This window comes from Jaculus jaculus, chromosome 5 (assembly GCF_020740685.1).
Source record: "Jaculus jaculus isolate mJacJac1 chromosome 5, mJacJac1.mat.Y.cur, whole genome shotgun sequence".
Taxonomy (NCBI): Eukaryota; Metazoa; Chordata; class Mammalia; order Rodentia; family Dipodidae; genus Jaculus; species Jaculus jaculus.
This window is the reverse complement of record NC_059106.1, coordinates 91,274,523-91,296,442: the sequence shown is the minus strand read 5'-3', so window position 1 is coordinate 91,296,442 and position 21,920 is coordinate 91,274,523. Positions and strand designations below refer to the sequence as shown.

At 44.2% G+C, this 21,920-nt stretch overlaps 1 protein-coding gene and 1 non-coding gene across 5 annotated transcripts in view; both read right to left on the bottom strand.

Moving 5' to 3' along the window:
* Positions 1–6,219: 6,219 nt before the first annotated feature.
* Positions 6,220–21,920, bottom strand: part of Gng12 (G protein subunit gamma 12) — a 144,369-nt gene continuing 128,668 nt past the window's right edge. For all 4 annotated transcript variants that reach the window (XM_045150116.1, XM_045150114.1, XM_045150113.1 and 1 more), the window contains exons 3-4: positions 11,818–11,935; positions 6,220–10,148 (exon numbers count right to left, since the gene is read on the bottom strand). In XM_045150116.1, the coding sequence (XP_045006051.1) occupies positions 10,023–10,148; positions 11,818–11,910 (219 nt within the window). In that variant the 5' untranslated portion in view covers positions 11,911–11,935 and the 3' untranslated portion in view covers positions 6,220–10,022. The remainder of the gene's footprint in view (positions 10,149–11,817; positions 11,936–21,920) is intronic.
* On the bottom strand, positions 21,291–21,397 carry LOC123461097. The gene has a single exon (XR_006637415.1). It is a non-coding gene; the product is annotated as a U6 spliceosomal RNA (small nuclear RNA).

Below are 21,920 nucleotides of genomic sequence, written 5' to 3'. Positions count from 1 at the left end.
AGTGGAGGAGTTGAGCAGACATTAGGAACACTGCCATCAGTTGTTTCCCCACCATAATCTCCTTGGTTGTAATTATCTTCCTGATAACAAGGCGATCCCGTGAAGACTTGTTTCAGAATTCACCGCCACCCACTCACATGAGCTCACGCGGCTTGGATGGTTCGCCCTGTCCTTCTTGTGCAGCCTCACCACCCCCCATGCTTGCTGCAGAGGGCTCACCGGCCCTGACACCCCAGCTTCTTGAGAAACTACAGCTTCTTTGCTTGACATGTTTATTTATTAGTACCTGTGTGTCTGCAGGCCCACATGCTCCTGCGTGGATGAATGTACCAGGACTTCCTGCTGCTGTAAACAAACATCAGATGATTGTATCACTTTTTGCCTCTGGCTTTTATGTGAGTTGATTGAGAACTGAGCCTGGGCCAGAAGGCTTTGCAAGCAAGTGCCTCTAACCACTGAATCATCTTCCCAGCCCCTGGCTGTTGAACCCACCATTTCCACTGCTGAGACCATCTGTGATGGCTTGAATGTGAAATGTGCCTGAGCACCAGCTGAAGGAAGTGCATCACTAGGGGTGGACCTATGAGCCTGGGTTCTAGCCTGAGCGCTTGGAGCATCCTAGCCAGCTGAGACATAATGAGCCACACAGCAAGCTCTATAGCCAAGGAGAGAGCCACAGAGGTCATGCCTTCCCCACCATAGTGGAGCATATCCCCCTAAACCACAGGCCAAAATAAATTCTTCCCCTGTGAAATTGCTTCTGTCATATTGATGAGAGAAGTAACTAATACACTATCTTTTCCCTATTCTTTACCAACAAACTCTGACTCATACTCCAAAGCCCAACTGACCCTTTGCCCCCTCCAGGTACTAATAATATCTAATAATAGCATTTGCCACATTGCATAGTGATCTCTTTTCTTCCTATTGTCAATTCTTCATTATTCCCATCTAAACTCTCCCGAGAGGTCTTTGTCTTTTCTGTGTTTATCAAGGGCGTACCGTACTACCACGGGGCCAAGAACAGCTACAGTTTTCCTAGTGGTGGCTCAGCCATGAATGAATGACCGTCCTGCGGCTCAACAAATGGATGGGTGACTGTCCTGCCTCCGAATGCAAAGACCCTGCTGTTTCCAAGTGATGCCAGCTTGGGCTGCTTTCTTTCTCCTAGCTATGGATTACAAGGTCACTGTAAGATGGTTCTTGGAAGACTTTGTTTACATAATCCTCTCTCTTGTACACAGCCCAAATCCAAAATACCTTTCTACAATTCATTTATCCTTAAAAGTTCTTTCCAGTCCTGGTGAGAAGTTAGTAGCTGAAGTATCAGGAAGTAATTCTTTTAGTAATCCATAGCAAATCCACCCCTTCTCAGCCTCCATACTCTGGATTTTGATTCTCCTCCTGATTTTTAGTTCAAGGAGGAAAATAACCAAAAGTGAGCTGTTATTCCTTCATAAATCTATAAGAAATTTAAATTCATAGATATATAAAATGTAAACGTAGAGCAAACATTAGACATTACAAAACCTGACTTTTTTTTTAGGAGGTAAGGAAACAAAACTAGAGATCATAATTAACCTAAAGTCCTATGGAAAATGGTACCAGTCAGAATAGAACAAACTCAGATTTTTTTTTTTTTTTTTGAGGTAGGGTCTCACTCTATCCCAGGCTGACCTGGAATTCATGTAAACTCAGGGTGGCCTCAAACTCATGGTGACCCACCTACCTCTGCTTCCCGAGTGCTGGGATTAAAGGCATGAGCCACCACGCCTGGCCAAACTTGGATTTTAAGGAACACAATCCTGTTACCCAAACTTTCACTTTCCAAGGTTTGTTACCTGAAGTCAAACCAAGGATGGAACATATTAAATGAAGGGGCTAGAGAGATATCTTAGTGGTTAAGGCACTTGGCTGCAAAGCCAAAAAATCCCAGGTTGGATTCCCCAGGACCCACATCAGTCAGATGCACAAGGTGGTACATGCGTCTGGAGTTTGTCTGCAATAGCTAGAGGCCCTCCTGGCATGCCCATTTGCTCTCTATCTGCCTCTATTTCTTTTCCAAATAAATAAATAAACAAGAAACTATTAAATACAAAAATTCAACAATTCATCATCTTTTTTCTTCCTTCCTTCCTTTCTTTTTTATGAGATAGGGTCTTGCTTTAGCCCAGGCTGACCTGGGATTCACTATGTAGTCTCAGGCTGACCTCAAACTCACTGTAATTCCCCTACCTCTGCCTCCTGAGTGCTGGGATTAAAGATGTGCACCACCGTGCCTGGCATAAATTTATAATAATATATACATTTATAATTTATAATTATATACACATTTATAATCATTTTATTACAATGCTATTAATTTATCAATTAAATTTTATCATAAGTTTGTAGTTATAGGAAAAAATACAGTATATATAAGGCTTGGTAATATTTGTGGTCCCAGGCACTCATTGAGGGTCTTGGAACCTATATCTTCTTGTAGATAGGGAGGCAGGCAGGAGGATGACTATATATAATCTTCTATTTAAATCATACTATGACAAATTCAATTTTTTAAAAGAGTATATCAAACACACCTTTGGATCTCCCCAAGCTTGTGGGGTTAAAAATAGTAGCTACCTACTGGATTTGTTGTGGGAAATAAATGAATTAATAAAAAACAGTACCTGGTCATACTAAATGTCTAGGATATACCACTGCTGGTTTTTGTTATTCTTGATTTAAAAATCCCATTTTTAAAAATTCTTTTTTTTTGTTTTGTTTTTCTGAGGTAAGGTCTCACTCTAGCCCAGGCTGACTTGGAACTTACTCTGTGGTCCCAAGCTGGTCTCGAACTCATAGCAATTCTCCTGCCTCTGCCTCTTGAGTGCTGAGATTAAATGTGTGCACTTATCCAAACCATACTAAAAATATGGAGGCAGTAGAGGGTGTGGACTTGGGGTGATGCAGGTGCGTAAGCTCAGGCACTGCACGTTCTAGTTCAACTTTTTAAGCCTGTTTCTTTACTTGAAAGATGAAGTTGAATCACATCTACTTTCCACTAGTTGTGAGACTGCTGAAGTCAACTCATTGCTGGGACAAAGCACTGGAGCAAAAGCAGCTGACGGGAGAGAGCTCTGGCTAACAGTCTTGAGGGGAAGCTCAATGATGGCAAGGGAAAGCATGGCATGAGCAGAGGCTGAACATCACCTCTTCCACAGAAGGTAGAAAATAGCAAGAGAGTGAGCTAGATTCTAGCAAGGGGGAGCTGACTATAACACCCCTAAGCCCACCCCAATAACACAACTCCCAAATTGCTATCAGTTGGAGACCAAGCCTTCAGAATATGAGTTTATGGTGTCATCTGATTCAAACCACCACAGAGGCCTAAGTAGGAAAACATGTGCAAACTGTCCAGTTAGCATCTTGAGTCCAATATTGTGTCGTCCTTTCTCAGTGCCTTGCACAAGTGTCTACAAACATAAGTTAAGGCCAGCTGGACCTTTGAAAAAACATGAAAAAAGAAAAGGCAATCTGGCTTTTTTGTTTTGTTTTTGGTTTTCAGGGTATGGTCTCATTCCGGCCCAGGCTGACCTGGAATTCACTATGTAACTATGTAGTCTCAGGCTGGCCTCAAAATCACAGCAATCCTACCTCTGCCTCCCGAGTGCTGAGATTTAATGGCTTGTTCCACCACACCCAGATCTCTTTCTTTTTGGCTTTCTTTCTTTTGGATTTCTTTTTTTCTTTTTTTAGAGGTAGGGACTCACTCTATCCCAGGCTGACCTGGAATTTACTATGTAGTCTCAGGGTAGCTTTGAACTCATGGTGATCCTCCTACCTCTGCCTCCCAAGTGCTAGGATTAAAGGTATGCACCACCACGCTTGGCTTATTTCTTAAAATAAAAAATTACACACACACACACACACACACACACACACACACACACACACACACATATTTGCAAGCAGAAAGTGGGAAGGGGAGAACAGGCATGCCAGGACTTCTTGCCAATTCAATTTGTGCATCTGGTTTTACATGGGTACTGAAGAATCCAGCCCAGGGTTAAAAGGCTTTGCAAACAAGCATTTTAAACTGCTGAGCCATCTTTCCAACCCCTGTTCTGCTAATTTTAGTTTTCCTTATACATGTAAAATCACACTATGAGTTTAAAAATTAATTTATTCATGGCTAGGAGTGAGGACCTAGTAAACTTGAGGTCTCATGTTCAATCCCCAACAAAAAATAATAATAAATCATACCAACTAAAAATCTCACACATAAATTTTAAGATTGTTCTTAAATTGATCCCAGGGGACATTAATGACTCAGTCTACCAGTGCAAGTAGCCATGTTTGATCAAGGAGTGATTGCTTTAGGTATACCCAGTACCTTACCTGCTGGATCTCCACATCCTCTTGTCACATGGTTAATGTCTTCTAGTTTTGTGTGTGTGTGTATGTGTGTAGGAATGGGGGATGGCTGGGTAAGTAGAGCTCATACAATGATGTCTAGCTGAATATGTCTTCCTTTCAGACCTGACACCATCCATTTGTATCTTTCTGGTATTGGTTTTTAGTGGTAAGATCTCATGGTAGCCCAGGCTGATCTGGAATTCATTATATAGTCTCAGGCTGGCCTTGAACTCACAGTGATCCACCTACTTCTATGCTAGAATTAAAGGCAAGTGCCACGACCAGCTTTTTTTTTTTTTTTTTTTTTTTCCAAGGTAAGGTCTCCTTCTAGTCCAGGCTGACCTTGAATTCACTACATAGTCTCAAGGTGGCCTCAAACTCCAGGTGATCTTACCTCTGTCTCTCGAGTGCTGGGATTAAAAATGTGTGCCACCACGACCAGCTTTTAATGTGTATCTTAGTTACTTGATTTGCTTTCATAATGGCATCGACTATTTGGGAAGTTTTGGGGAGTACTATAGGAGTCCTTCATTTGTAATAGTTCTCAATGATACCTAGAGTTTTATTACTATTGGCTTGCATTCCTTTAGAGTAAGCATTGTTCCCTCCACAGTCCACTTTGTGTTGCCAATGATCTTCTACAAACCAACATATTAAGTCATTAACACTTTAGTATGAATTTATTTGAACTGCAATCTTCTACAGGGCAGAGAAATGATTTCTGAAAAAATTGGTATTTGAAGTGAGAGTTCATAGGACTAACAGTAGGTTTGCCCAGACATCAACTGTGGTTAAATGTAGATCTGAACAACTCAGACAAGGAAACAGGACCTGCAGGCTGATGGGGGGGCAAACTTCATTTGATACTCACAGCACTAGTGGTTGGGGAAGCCAGCAGATTAGCTCCAGGCGGTCGCAAGACTAGGCTGAGCAAAGATGGTGGGAGCAGGTTTTACCAGCATGCTCAGAGCGGTCAGACAGACTGGGAGGGATGCGTGCCCAGGATTGCCCACCTCACCTGGGAATGAAAAGGACGATTGTGTGTGTACAACTGACCCTCTTGCCAATGAAAAGCTGGTCATGGCACATGTCCACAGAAATTAAAAGACCAAGTGCCATTACCTCCTAAATTGATGCTGGTTCTTCAATGTGTTTCCTGTTCATAACCACTTTGACTTACACGCCCTTCCTGCCTCATCATCTCTCTCCGTGTTTTCACCGTTATCCCTTATACAGGTGCCTCTAGAGTCATAAGAACTGGGTGGAGGTAGATGTGGTGAAGGAAAATTAAAGAGAACTGTGGGAATTTGGTCAGAACTGGTGGAAGTGCTTGTTAGTCATTGCCTAGTTCTCACTGCCAATGTACCTACATTCTTCCGTGCTCCCTGGAAAGGGCTGAGTGACCACCGCTTGTCTCACCCTTTGTAGGCAGGTGTGTACAGGGGGCTATCAGGGCAGGGGCTGCTGCCCTAGCTTATCCGCCACACCGCCTGGGGCTCTCTGGCTGCTCCTTTCTCTCTTTTCCTTTGAGAAGACACTCCAAGCCCTTCATCTCCATGGAAAGGACAGACTAGGGGGTGGCATGCCTGAGGCAAATGTGGTATTTGTTCCCATGGTCACAACTGGTAAGTGAGGAGTCACCATTTAGCCACCTCTTAAGATTTCTTGCTGCTTATAGGGCAATATGGGAAATCCACACTCTAAGCGTGAGTCACTTTCTCCTCCACTTGTGTGTCCTCAGGGCCTGACTCCAAGCACCTGGCTCCCAGCAGGTGCTGGGACTATGTCAACTGAATGAAGGGAAGACAAGGAAGAAAAACGGTCTTTTTATTAGTTTATTGAGCAAAACACAGGTCGAATGACAAGAGGCACTGACCCAGGAAGTAAAGCAATGGTGCATTTAATGAAACTCTCAAATCTGTGAACATGCTTACAGTGAAATAAATGCTTTTATCCTTTCCATAGAACAGCTTTCCCAACATTGATCACAGTGTTAAAGTTATTAAGATGCTGGACGGATGAGCAGCTAGAAAATGTTACAAAATAACAAAATCTCAACAACAGTTTATCAAATGAAAATTTACTGAGACAGCAAAAGAATCTATGTTTGTAGTTACAGGCTAATAAGACATCAGTATAGTAACTAAGTCCAAAAATACAAGGGGAAAAAGCACTATATAACAAAGGCCTTGCATAAGCTATCAAGTGAGCACGTATTATAGGCAAACCAATTTTCTAGTTGAGGCAGCTTATAGCACCAGCACGTTGGCAGGACCATTAGAGGAAGGTCACTGAATCAAGGCATCTGGGAATAGAAGGGATCTCAGCCACCATCTGCTTCCAGCCCCTGTGACAACAGGGAAGTGGAGGCTCAGAGAACTGAAGTGTCTGGTCCAAAGCCGCCTGGCACACGGCTGACTGGAAAGTGACCCAAGGCTAAATGCTAGGCCACTGGCTTCAGCTAAAGTGCGCTTCCCTTTTGATCTGATGTATTTTTCTCATTGACAGGCTTACTATAAAAGAAGTCAATGCACTTCATAACATTCTCTAGCATCACATTTATTTCATTGGAAATGAGTGACATGCATTGTCCTTCTATTCTTGGGCCTGAATACACCTTAAATAAAAATTCCGAGTAAGAAGTTAGATGGTACTTTAGTTATAAGTTGGAGAGAAGTGGCAGCTGAAGAGAGAATTTGGCAATCTTCCACTATGAAACTACTCTACATGTCAACATCACTAAATCATTGGTATAAAGGTGTTTTTTTTTTTTTTCTTAAACTGGATAGCCTAACAATTATTAAAGTATAAAAATGGTCCAATCATGGAGAAAGCAAATCAGGCCTTTCATTTAAAACATAAGCATGGCACTTTTTCATCTTAATAAGGTAAAGCATTTTTTAAAAAGCCTGGTTTTAGAAAAAGAAAATATTTAGCTACAACCTACACCTTGTGAAACATCTGGTATACAAAGTATTTTCCCATTATAAAAAAAAAAAAGTGTGTGTTGCTGTAAAATACTTTGGAGGCATGAACTGCTGTCTAGCCTATCTCATCATGGTCCTGAGGCCTCAACTGACAGATTTACGATGAACTACTGAAGATACAAGAATACAAAAACCCCAATATCACTGTTAATAGAAGAGACATTACAGACAAAAATCGACTGAACATACGTAAGTAGTAGCACAAAAAGGCAGCCAAAGAAGTAAGTTTGTGGGGAAAATACCCCACATTTTGGGCATTCTGTCCATTTATGACAGTTAAACAATGGCCTCATAGTAGAACAAAGGCAGATAAATAAAAGTGACTTTTGCATGTCATATAAATGTATACATATATTATATCTTCTCACATAGACATCTAGTTATAAGTTAATCGACATTTGGCTACAATTTTTCCCGTCTTGGGTCCAGCATCAAAGGATTTGATTCCATTTTCTTAAATGAATGTAGCATAACCTACTCAGGAAGTTATAAGACGTTAGTACCCAGTGAGGATGAAATGAAGTCTACTGGACCTCAAGTCCATTTCTTACCACTCCAAGCACACTGACAGACACGCAGCCTAGTGGAACCGTGTGCTGTCAGGTGACAAGAGCTTCAGTAGAAGGAACACATGTACTTGCCCGCCACCAATAGTGCACACACAATGCTAGAATAAAAGTAATTTCATGAAAATATTCTGTAATAAGCTGCATAAAAATAAACATGTTTACAATTAGAGTGAAAATAAGATTAGTGCTCTGAAAGTGTAAGTAGAAAAATATACTTGTAAAAAAAGAAGGTTTCATTAAGTAAGTGTAAAAATTGTCTTTTTGGTGTACATTTTTAGTTTTACCTTTTGAAAGGTAAAAGCTTCCTCTCTCCTAAGCAGGTGCCCATCATTTGCTTGGGAACTGAGTGTACCACAGAATCAGGTAGAAGGTGAGGAAAGGTGGAGGGCACTGCCACGACTTCCACATGGCCAGTTCACAGTGCTGAGGAGACGTAAATAACTCCTGGGGGTGGAGTCATTTTTGATAATGCTTTTAAAATTCTTTATTAGTAGTTATTTCAATGGACTGAAGATGAATTAAAACAACATAGGCCTTGTGTCTGGTTTGGGTGCTTAAATAAAATGGACCTTCTCTTTATGACAAAGTCAAGCTACCTCTTTGGTCATGGCAGGCATGTGCCTTGGGGACCTCCATTGGATTTTGAGGGAGTGGGGTCTCTTTCCATGATCAGAGGAAAACTAAGGTGCTCCATACTCAGTGTTGGTCTCTTTGGACCAAGGACTGGCCTGCTGCATCCAAGCCTCCCTCAAGGCCTCCTCAGGTGGTTTGTGGACAAGGTAGGGATGAAACTGCAAAGAGCTTAGTGTCTTGCAACCTTGCACTTGCTTATGTGTTTCATCCAGCTGGAGCTGGGACTGGGGGAGGCTCTACTCTGAAAACACACACTAGCAGCAGAGGCCAGATATCATGAAGACAAGAAGAAAGCAAGCCGGGGCTCAGGAGAGCAACTGCTTTCACTCATTTCTGCTCCCCTCTGGCAAGGCTCATGGTTCTCTCCGTGTCTCATTCTGACCACAAGGGCAGAAGTTTCAGAGGTGTCTACCCACAACCCAGCAGAGATTGGGAGCCCCGGAGTGCAGCTAACCAGGGTTCTCCTAAAGGTACTCACTCACTTAAGTCTCAGGATTATAAAAGCCCAGAAGGCTTGTGAATCAACACCTTTCCAAGGGGCTTTCAATTCAGCTTTAAAATTTTACTTGGCACAGTCTATTGTTGCCTAAAAGGCCCAGCAAAATTTCAGGTGAGGAGAGATGATGTCATGTGACTACAGCAAAGATCATCTTCAGGATGGGCTTTCTTTTACTATTTGTATACAGATGAAAATATGGAAATATATATATATATTTGGTTTTGTGAGGTAGGGTCTCACTCTAGCCCAGACTGACCTGAAATTCACTTCACTATGGAGTCTCAGGGTGACCTCGAACTCACAGCAATCCTCCTACCTCTGCCTCCCAAGTGCTGGGATTAAAGGTGTGTGCCACCACGCCTGGCTTTGGAGATAATTTTTTATTTTACCTACACACAGCTCAAGATAAAGGAATAACTTCTAGGACCAGGGAGCTGATGAGGCTAGTGCCAATACTGTACACACAAAGATGAATGTAGACACATCCCCTCACCCCCTACCATGCCTTGGGTATGCTATACAGGTCAGCACAAACCTAATTAAGAACATGATCTATGATATGATATGATATAAAGGTTGAGGACTGAAGTTATGTTTGACATTTTAATTTGTAGGAGCTTAGGCAATTTAGATCTTAACATATCTGAATCAATTGTTTATTTGAAAGATAGCATCCCCACCCCCATTTTCCTTACACAGTAACCCCATATGATATTATAGTAACCAAATAGAAAACAAGATTGTTATTCTGTATTAAATCAGTAAAGAGTATTTTAAAGAAAGGGCAACTTGGAAAACACAGACTTCAAAGTCTATCATTCCAAGAAGAGCATGTTCGTTACTAGCAGTGGTTACCGGATGAGCTGAAGGCATCTCTCTTCAAGTTGCTGCTCATGGCTGATGCTGAGCAGGCCAAGGAGCTGCCTTACTGTTTCACTATAAAATGATGCACGTCTTTTTATCCTTGAAAGGGTTTTCTGAGGTCGGAATGCCGATCAGCAGCGGGTCACTCCTGGCATGCTCCTCACAGTAGGACATGAGGTCTGCGGATGCCTTTGAGACCTGATGTGGGCATAGCGAAAGCAAATCAGAAAGAAGAGACTTATTTCTAGACCTCAGGGGTGGTGCTGAGCTGATAGTCAGTGTAAGGGTACAGCTTCCAGACCATGGCCTGCTGTAACCCAGCAAGCAGATGAGCTGCTACTGCATGTCTTAGCCTGTGACTATCAACCCGTCAGCAGCTGTCTTGTTGGCATTCCTGCCAAAATGCTTAACTGGCATCTAAGCAGCAAACAGTCACATCATAAGTAAGGCCAACTCTGCACACCAAGTGGCTTGCAGTGCAAGTGGCTTTTTAAGTGGTTTAGAGGAGAAATTATGCATCTTCTGTGTAAATATGGAGAGAGAGAGAGAGAGAGAGAGAGAGAGAGAGAGAGAGGGCATAAAAGTGAACAGACTCGAATGCTAACCAGTGATATCTTGGTAATGAGAATATGGATTTTTTTTAATTATTTATTTATTTATTTGAGAGTGACAGACACAGAGAGAAAGACAGATAGAGGGAGAGAGAGAGAATGGGCGCGCCAGGGATTCCAGCCTCTGCAAACAAACTCCAGATGCGTGCGCCCCCTTGTGCATCTGGCTAATGTGGGACCTGGGGAAACCGAGCCTCGAACCGGGGTCCTTAGGCTTCACAGGCAAGTGCTTAAGCGCTAAGCCATCTCTCCAGCCCAAGAGAATATGGATTTTGCTATTACAATTTTTCTGTAACTATAAAATTTTTCTAAATAAAATGTCAGTGGCAGGGAAGGAAAAGTGGGAGTGAATTAAGGGAAAGTTATATCTTAGTTTCAGGAAAAAAAAGTCTAGAATGTAGAACAGAGTGTAAGAACTGAATTACAGGCTTAGGGCAATTAAAGGGTAGAAATTAGCATAGGATGCTGCCAGGCCTGGAGAGTGGGACATCACAGAAGTACCCAAACCAGAGAGCTAATGCCACAGTTTAGGGTGAGTGGGCTGCGAGGGCCTCACAGGGAGCCTCATACTTTAAAGACAGGTGACTATTTCCAGGGTCAGAGGAATTTGTCAGGAGACAGCTTTAGTTTCTAGGAACAAGCAGTAGTCACAATAATCTAGGGTTCTCTTTGGCCAGTCCTCTCAGGATTGAGGGGAAGACTTCAAGGTCAGGTAGGCTAAAGTAATGCTCTCTGGCTTCACAACAGGATTGCCACTAAAGCTGGGGGTATAAACTGGTCACTGAGGGATACACGCACATTAAAAAAACAGTATTTTCCTAAACAAAGTTCCCCAGATGACTGTTGACTTGCTATGCAAGGCTACCTTAGCTGTACTGACCTTTCTAGAACACTTATAAATTCCAGGAGGACGACCAAGGGTGCTTGTGAAATCTGCCTGGAACCCATGACCCTGTTTAGAAGGTAACGATGACAAGAGTTGACTATACTTATCTTAGGGAAGGCAGGCCTCTAGGACGTACTATGTGGGGTTTGAAAGACAGGCTCATTCAGATGTCCTGTGCCTCAGCTCGTCTGGAATCAGGGCTGTGTTAGGTAGGAAATGAAAACTCACCTCTGACACTCTTAGCCCTGCTCTGAGAAAATACCAGAAGTAAGCTGAATCCTATGGCTTAACTGTTTGGGATGTGTTCCCCAGTCCAGGAAGAGCAGGGGAACTGGACACAAAGCCCAGCTAGTCCCACCAAACTCCCTACCTTTATTCTTTCAATGGAGGCTTCCAATCTTAATTGCTGCACAGTTCTCCTGGCTTGGGCGATGTTGTTGGTGCTTGCTGTTTTGCTAGACATCTTCAATGATTGTTCTTCCTGAAATCTGAAGAGAATTAAAAAAAATTAGAAAAGTCAATGCCATTCATCTTTAAGCCATGAAATCATTGATTACAATGTTTGTTACTTGATTTCAAAACTGGCTGCATTTTCCTAATCATCACAAAAAATGTCCCTCAGTGAACCCAGCAATGGCTCAGACACATTGGCACAGTCTAATTGGTGTGCCCCAACATACAACAGAAAGGTACCCTTTTAAAGACTATCCCAGGATGAAAGAAATACAAATTGAAACTTGCAGCAGTTAAGAGACCTCTAGAAAAAGCAAGTATTTGTCACTAGAGGCCACGATACATGTCACTTTCATATCAGTATTACCCACTTTCATAGAAAGTTTAACTGTGTTTCTTTTGTGCTATTTTTTATTCAGCTATTATCCTAATATAAGTCCAAGTAGTAAGAAATAGTAAGGCAGCCCTCCTCTAGAGAATTCCCCCAAGTGTTCTTAGATGTGTGATGATTTTTGAGCTAAGTCTTCCAGAACAAGTGGGAAGCTTTTAGCCAATGACAGCCCCACAGTAAATGTTAACTGAGATGCACCAGTGGCCAGAAGCCTGGAGTCATGAATGAAATGTTCTCTCTCCTTCCACAGACCTCTCCTGCCCTCATACTGATGGCCAAGGCACTCGCCAGTCCTGTTACCTGCTCTTGACAATCTCCCTCTGGCCTGATTCTAAGCTGTTCTGTTGCTTCTCTCCCAAGCCACCTGATGCAAAGCAATGGAAATGAGCCTAGCCCTTGAGCTTTGACCTGTGTACTTATCCAATGGCACTCTTTCAAGAGGAAGGCAGGCCAGGAACAAGTACTGCTTGGTGCCCCTGCCATATACAGTTAAGCATATCCCGAGCATGGTGGTTACTAGAGGAAAAGGCAGGGCTGGCAAGCCCGGTGACAGCGTGTACTTCTATGACTCATGGGAGCAGGTGAATGAGGTATGTCTTCCCGGAACTATGCAAAGACCCAGCAACCTCAGGGCATCATGGTGCCAGCAACAAACCCAGGCTGACTCAGCCTTCTGGGGAGCTCACAACTGCACAAAGGCTTAGACTAGACAAGGCTGCAAAACACAACAGCAACCCACAGGCTGAGTTCTGCCAGACTGAGGATGTCTCCAAGGGCTGGGTCAAGGAGGTGGGTACGGCTACACCCTCTGAGCTCAAATGTAAAACAACACAAAATCCAAAGCCAGCCCTCGGAACTGCGTGCTGTGTGAAATCAGCCTTCTCGTCGGCTTCGTGTTCCTCGGTTTGGAAGCTGCTTTGGCTACTTACTGGCTGGTTGAAACCAGTTGGCTGCCTCACCTTGTGTGTTCAAGTGTTCTCACATGGATTACAATTACCCAACTTAAAGAATGGTTTTGGGGGCCATGGGTGGGGACTCAATTCACAAATGCACATCTCATGTGTAATATAAAGTGAAGGGGCTCCACAAACTGCAGCTGCTATTGTTTTTATCCTGGGGTCAGACGGCACCAGGAATTAGACAGACTTCTCTGTTGACCTGCCTGTTCTGTCCTCCTCGCCTCCTACCTGCTCATCAAGCCTCAAAGATGTTCACTGATGGGGTCTGGGGCCATAAACATGAGCCTTATTTTCTTAAAAAAATATTTTATTACTATTTGAGAGAGGGGGCGGGAGAGGGTCAGATGGTGAGAGAATGGACACATTAGGGTCTCTAGCTACTGCAAATGAACTCTAGATGCATGTACCACCTTGTGCATCAGGCTGTATGTGGGTTTTGGGGAATCAAATCTGGGTCCTTCAGCTTTGTAGGCAAGTGCCTTAACTACTAAGGCATCTCTCCAGACTTCATTAGCCCTTTCTGAGCAGGACCCTTGGCAGTGATGCTACTGAAAGGGTGGTGACAGCCAACAGATGTTCCCCTAGGTATAAGAAAGCTGTATTAGTCCAACAGCAGAAGAAATGGGAGCCGGAAGTGTGTGGCAGGGCAGAGTGGCCTTGCCTTGTCCTAGGCCCTGAGGGAACTTTGAACACACTCCCAGCCTAACCGCCTCTTCTTGGTCATGCCATTTTGATCCCAGGCCAGGGCTTACTAAACTAGGTGTCACTGAGACTTGAACAGGGTACAGGCCCTGAGGCAGAGGAAGTTGAACACATTCTGTTCCCTGCAAACTGGGAAGCTGGGCTTTCCTTCTAGTTGGTGGCTGCTTCTCAGACTGTCAGATCTAGAATGTGAGCCTGTGGTTTGCAGGGTGTACCCTTGGGAATTTCTGAATGTTCCCTTGGCATGCTAAGCACTCCCTCTTTTCAACCTCCAGGAAGCACAGCTTCCAGGGCCAAGGCAGCTTCTCCAGTAACAGCAAAACAGGTCACACGTAATCAAGGTAGCTAGAGAACAGTCACTGCCCCCATCTGTGTGGCCTTCAGCAAATGATCCACAGTTAGGCTCTACTTATAAAAAGCCTGGGAAGAGCCCTCTTGAAGTGGCCAGGTAAGCATCTAGTGCATTGAACACTGACTCCCCTCTCCACTGTGCTATACTCAGGATTTAAAACAGCTAGCAATCCACTTGCAGGCTCAAGGCTTCTTGTCAGTGTTCTGACCTATTTCCTCACAGGGACCTGTTACAACCACAATTCTCTTGCTCCCTTCCACAGGGTAACCTTGCTTGCAGGTGCTATAAGTCCATGTTAACACATGTTTTCTTTCTTTTCCTCTCCTGCCTTCCTTCTTAGAGCTGGGAATCTCAGAGGCTGGCCCAAATTCCTGGGCTCAGAATTTCCCCCCTCTGCAGCCCAAAACTAACTGGGACTACAGTCTCGAGACACCACCATGCTGAAACTAGGCAATATATTTTATTTATCTATTGTTTTGGAGACAAGCTTTCATTCTGTAGCCCAGGCTGGCCTTGAACTCATGACCATCCTCTGCTCCCAAGTACGGAATAGCAGGTGTGAGCCACTTATCCTGATAGCACATTTTAACTGAGCACTCTGGTACTTGATAGAGTGTGCTGAGAATAAACCAGCAAGACAGACACAGTGCCTATCCTCACAGAGACAACATGAAACAAGTCATTAGCTTCAGGGGAGTCCAAACCCCGCCATGCTGCTCAGGATCCCCACCAAATGTCACCTCCTCTCTGCTCATACATGCATGGATAACCGCCCCCACCACCCATGCATTATTGTCCATAAATAATAAAGCTTTGGAGATTTTTATATCCTCACAGACTTTTATTGTAATAGCTTTGGGAAGTCAATTCAAACAGGTATTTGTGGATACTCCTAGAAAATGTACACGGGGCCACTGGAAAAAAACTGGATTACCTGGTTATTAATTTGTTTCTATGGAAAAATCAGGAGTGTCTTCAAGGGACATGAGGAGCCTCTGCTTAGCTGCCATCATGTCTAGGCAGGGGCTACTGCTCTTTGATTCTTGGAAAGACAGAGGCCTCCCTAGTGCTGCTGTTACCACTTTGTGGGTCAAAGTTCATTGTCTCATGAATGCAAAGAATGACTAATGTGGACAACAGAAGACGGGCCAGCAAGCAAAGCTAGTTGAGATGTGAAGGAAAAAACTTCTTGAGAATTGCAGAGATGGCAAAACTATCAAAGGCACTTGCTTGTAAAGCCTGACTGCCTGGGGTTTGATTCCCTAGTACTTACATAAATCTAGATGCACAAAGTGGTACATGCATCTGGAGTTCATATGCAATGGCAAGAGGCCCTTGCATGCTCCTCTCTCTGCTAGAAAATAAATATTTTTTAACAAAAAGAATGAAAACTAAAGCAACAAACAAAGAACAACAAAAAACCCAGCTCTTTAAAGTAGGGAGGATTCCCCAAGAAACTGCTGATCAGCACTCTGGACTGGGGTTTTCCTCTACTGAGGATGAGCCTATCTTTGGCCCATATGGTAATTAGGTATGGAGTTGGGATCAATTTCATTGTTTAAGCTTAAATATATAGATAAGATTCTGATCAGTTGATGGGTTAAGAGAAGAACACAGATTCATAAAGAGCCCACCAGCAGGGGAAAAAAAAAATCCCACCAAAAAGCTTCAAGGAAGCCTCACCTTTAATTCCAGCACTCGGGAGGCAGAGGTAGGTGGATTGCTGAGTATATGTGTGGAGGTTTTCAATAAAATTTTTAAAATAGGTTTTATTAAATAGTGTTTGAAAGACAAGCTAAGGGTACTTGTTCCTTTATGAGACAGTATCACGGTTGTCACTGAGTTTCTCAGATATATAAAAACAAAACAAACAAAAAAAGAAACATAGTGTTCAGGTAATCAAATGGTTTGCACTGCTTTGAATGCTGTGGTTCATCTAATTCTCAGGTTCTTAGAGATTCCCAGGAAAGAGATGTGTCAGTAAGGAAATATAGGCATTTAATCTTTGTCAAGACGGCCTGGTGCCAGAGAGGAGGGTGGGGACACAAATGTCACTGAGCACACTCCCCAAGGAGCAGGCAGCCCCCCGGGTCTGAATGACTAGTCATCCTGGCCTGGGCAGCAATTGAGTCACTGGAAGGAGTTAAGCAAACAAACAAACAAAAAAACCCTACAGACAGACTTGGATTTAAGTCTGACTCTATCTCTCTGTCTAACTTCTGTAAAAGGGAGACAAGAAAACCAGCCTCACAGGGCTGTAGTAGGAAAGATGGGAAAATATTCCAAACACAGGAATATTCCTAAACATGGGCCCAGGCCCATGTTCTGGGTAGGAGACAAGGACTCAGGCAGCTGCTGGGAGGGCACAGCTGCCTCATACATACACGTTCTCCTGAGCACTTACCATTCACATCGGACCCCACCTCATTGACCCCATAGTGTTTTAACTTCAACGATTGTCATTGTGATGGTAAATACGCCAACATTTCTGGATCTAAGACCCTTCCTCTGGGTATGTCTGTGAGGGAGTTTCTAGATTAGGTTAACTGAGGTAGCAGATCCACCCTGACTGTGGAAGACTCTTGTTTCACAGGTCGGGAATCTCTGCACTGATAAAAAGGAGAAAGTGGGCTGAACACCAGCATTTCTCTCTTGGGCTTCCTGACTACAAACTGAACAGGTAGCTGCTTTGTGCTCCTGCTTTAGGCTTCTGTCACCATGCCTTCCCCAGCAGCATGCACTGCATACCCTCAAACTGTTAACCAAAATAAACCCTTCCTTCCTTAACTTGCTTCCTGGTAAGGTATGTGTTTTTCTTTTTTAAAAATTTTGGTGGGGGAAGAATAAAATATTTTGTCATAGCAACAAGGAAAGTAACTGATACATTCACCGTTTGAAAATTTGACAATAAAAGGAAGATTTCTAGGGTTGGTGGCGGTGGGGTGGGGAGATCAGAAAATCCTACAAAACTGGACGGGACCTGACTGGCCGCCGCTCCTTTCTCAGGTGCGAGTGTATCTGCCATGCCTCTCACCCAATCTGTGACATTGCCTTTACACTATGCCTTGGCCATGCACTCCAGAGACACCGATCTTCAAGGGTTAGCACTGCTCAGTCCTGCTCCTGACATTTCCCAGCTCAAAAGCCTTGGGCAAGACTTGCAAATTAAGTCTCCATTTTCTCATGGGAAAAATGAGGCTAATTATACTTTTCCAATTTCAAAGGGCTGTTAATAGTCACAGATAAAATGAGCATGTGTGTGGAGCTAGGGGTATGCCTCTGTGGTAGGATGCTTGCCTCGCATGAATGAGGCCTTGGGTTCAAGCCCTTCTGCTGAGTGTGTGTGGGGGGAGGGAGCATGCAAACGGACTAAACATGAAAGAGTTTAACACCGACATCTTCTACTACACGGCCACGTACAGGAAGCTCTCTGTAGCTCTTAGTAGACTGGCGTTAAGCAGCTGGTTTGCCCTCACTGAACTGCAGAGAAGCAACAGTGTCTTGAAAGAGGTAGCTGAGTTAAAATCTCACTAAGGGGCTGGAGAGAGAGCTTAGCAGTTAAGGTCTTGCCTGCTAAGCCTAAGGACCCACCCATGTTTGACTCTTCAGGTCCCATATGAGACAGATGCACAAAGTGACACAATGTGCAAGGTCACACATGCACACAAGGTGACGCATACATCTGGAATTCAATTACAATGGCTGGAGGTCCTGGCACACCAATTCTCTCCCTCTATTGCATTAAAAAAAGGGGGCCAGTCTGTGGGGCTTGATTAAAAAAAAGTATTAGGGTAAGCCCTGATTCTATATGACTGATGTCTTTTTAAGAGTGGAAATTTGGACACAGAGGGGCACAGTGGGAAGACCAGGGCATGGATGTCTACCAGCAAGGAAGAAAGTCCTCAGAAGGCCCTTGGTTTCCTACCAGGAATAGATGGTTAAACACTATTGCTGAAGACTCCACATGCTTGGGCTGCAAAGTACTGAGAAATCTGCTGGAGCTGAGCTGAAAACCTCCTCTGTGTAGACCAGCTGACAGAAAGCTGGAAAAAGCCATGTTGCATGCAGCTCCATGGGAAAGAGAGAGAAATCACCAGTGGAGGTAAACAACAGTGGACACTGCAAGCCTTAGGTTTGGCCAGCCAGGACAAATGAGCCAATGGGTGCAATAGAGGCAAGTCTGTTATGGGGTGTTGCAGTCAGGTTCGCATTGCTGGCAGAAATCACCCAACCAAGAGGAGCTTGTGGGAAAAAATTTTTATTTTGGCTTACAGGCTCTAGGGGAAGCTCCATGATGGAAGGGGAAAATGACACCATAAGCAGAGGGTGGACATCACCCCCTCGCCAACATCAGGTGGACACCACTGGTAAGGGTAACACCCATAAGCCCATCCCCAACAATACACTGCCTCCAGAAGACATTAATTCCCAAATTGCCATCAGCTGGGAACCTAGCATTCTGAACACCTAAGTTTATGGGGAACACCTGAATCAAACTATCACATGGGGGAAACCAACTGCTCTCTAATTGGACTGGAGGCCTACTCCACAGGAGGGTTCCTTTGGCTTTGAAGGCAAATGCCTTAAGTGCTAAGCCATGCCTCATACTGAAAAATCTATGACTTGGGGGGGGGGCGTTATGAGACCTAGGGATATAATGCCTGCTGGTGTCTGGCTCAATGCATATACTATGCTCACCAAACTGCCCAACAAGCACTTCTCTTAATGTTTATACCCATTTAGTAATGCTACTCTCACTTTTGGTTACAGAAGTTTCTCTTTTCAGATGGCAGTGACCTCTAGGATGACTCAAAAAGCACCACAGTGCTAAGAAGAAGTGACAGAGGAGTGCTCAGCACTATGACATCTGTATCATACCTCCCAAGGCTCAGGGTCCATTGTGGAAGAGGTGCGGAAAGAATGTTAAGAGCCAAAGGAAGAGTAGGACTGCTTACAATGTACTCTCCCAGACACAAAATAGCCTGGATAGCCTGGCACTACCTACACAAGACCAGTATAATAGGAGGAAAAGATGATGATATCAAAATAAGACAGACTGGGCTGGAGAGATGGCTTAGCAGTTAAGCGCTTGCCTGTGAAGCCTAAGGACCCCGGTTCAAGGCTCGGTTCCCCAGGTCCCACGTTAGCCAGATGCACAAGGGGGCGCACGCGTCTGGAGTTCGTTTGCAGAGGCTGGAAGCCCTGGCGCGCCCATTCTCTCTCTCTCTCCCTCTATCTGTCTTTCTCTCTCTGTCTGTCACTCTCAAATAAATAAATAAAAAATTTAAAAAAATATAAGACAGACTAATGGAGAGGGATATGATGGCGAGTGGAGTTGTGAAGGGGAAAGTGTGGGGGGAGGGGAGGGAATTATCTTATTGTCTATAATTTTGAAAGTCGTCAATAATAAAAACAAATTTAAAAAAAGACAGGCCTCAGAAGAAACATTACTATGACTTTGATCTCAGATTTCTAGCCTCCAGAAATGTGAGAACACAAATACTATGGCCTGAGGCCCCTGGTCTGTGGTCCAGTATTCCTAGCAAACCACATCTAAGTTCTCATCACCAGGACTCTGGTGAACACATTTAGGAGTGACCTGGCAGGTGGGAATGAGAGGAAGGCAAGCTTCTGGCTGCTTGGTGGAGAGAAAGATGCTGTTTGTGGAGGTGGGGGGCATCCAGTGTTAAGTTAACAACCAACCAGGTAGAGAGAGGCTACAGGGCACCATGGCTGGGATCCTTTCTAGGGTCTCTAGTGATATCCTGCATGTTCACCTTGCAATGAAGATAAGCACCCCACTCCTTGTTTTAAGGCCAGTTCTGCTAAAACTTCCAGGGCTACTTCCCCTGCTAGCTGAAAATGAACCATACAGAATTAATCATTAACCTGTTTTTAAAAACTATTGTTCTATTATTGTCAGGCCATCATTGCTGAACTCCTCAAACTCCAAGCCTTCAAATGAGGGAGGAGTATGACATAACCTCCTCCCTCTTTCCCCAGCCACAAGGCTGTGAGGCCAAAGGAAGCTGAACCTGCGGCCAGCCAGTTATACATTCTGTCCTGCTTCTGCAAAGTTTGGAGAATAAAGGGTTCTGAGAGTAAATTATTCTCCTGGCTTTGAGGCGAGGAGAGGAGGGAGAGATGAGGAAGGGCTGTGTGGAGAGGTGGAAAACACCTTTTGTGGTGGGGATCTAGAGCTCTAAGAGAAGTTTACAAGGCTCAGAAGCAGCAGACTGGCAAGCAGCAGGCACGGCTTTGGACGAGTTCACCCTGTGAAAGCAACACTTGTAAGCCCTCTTGAGACTCCTGACACTTTGCTTTAACTGGTTAACATGCCTTCTAGGGCACATTTTGGAACAGTAATGATAAAGACAGTAAGTTTAAATGGCAAATTCTCACAACTGCTGCCATTTGCTGAATACATAGTCTGTCATGTGTACACACCAGTATGCTTAATTTTCTTAGCTTTAACTATTTTATCATTTTGTTTTAAATATATTTTATTTATTTATTTTTATTTATTTATTTGACAGAGAAAGAAGGAGAGGGAGGGGGGTATGCCAGGCCCTCCAGCCACTGCAAATGAACTCCAGATGCATCCGCCCCCTTGTGCATTTGGCTAACATGGTCCTGGGGGATTGAACTTGGCTCCTTTGGCTTTGAAGACAAATGTCTTAAGTGCTAAGCCATTCCTCCAGCCCTATCATTTTGTTTTATAGCTGATTATATTCAGCCTGAAACATTTTTTGCCTAAGATCACACTGGGTTATACGGTGGAGTTAGAACTCAGGCCACCTGCCTTTTTTTTTTTTAAATTTTTTGGTTTATTTTTATTTATTTATTTGAAAGTGACAGAGAGACAAAGAGGCAGAGAGAGAGAGAGAGAGAGAGAGAGAGAGAGAGAGAGAGAGAGAGAGAATATGGGCGTGCCAGGGCCTCCAGCCACTGCAAACGAACTCCAGATGTATGCGCCCCCTTGTGCCAAAAATATGGAACGCTTCACAAATTTGCCTGTCATCCTTGCGGTGGGGCCATGCTAATCTTCTCTGTATCGTTCCAATTTTAGTATATGTGCTGCTGAAGGGAGCACGCACCTGACTCTTAGAAAGCTAGAACTGTAGAAACCACCCTGTGCTGCCTGGGCAAAGGAAGCAGTGGGTGTCAGCCAGTGGCACAGCACAAAGGAAGCCCCGGGGCTGTTGCTCCCTCAGAGAGGTGCCCTGCACAGTAGTGTAGGCACGGAGTGCAGAACTAAGAGGCTTTGTAGGAGCAACACCAAAGAGAATAGGGTGTTCTTATTCAGAAGAACACATGCCCCGGACTCTGGGTAAGGCTGGGCGAATGCTTACACGCGGACACCAAGGCTGTCCTCTGACCTCCCATCACACTGCACGCTCTGGAGAGGCTGGTAGGGAGCCGGGAGGGCGAGCCAACGCCGGCACACTCCAGCAGAGAGCAAGCTGCAGAACTTGGACAGCAAGTTCCTAACTTCACTGTGTATCCACAGCTCCTGCTTAAGAAACCTGGGTCCAAGAGTCTGGAGCCCGGCCCAAGCAGAGCGCTAGCAAATGTCATCAAAGATTCTGATAGAAGTCCATCTAAGAATCACCATT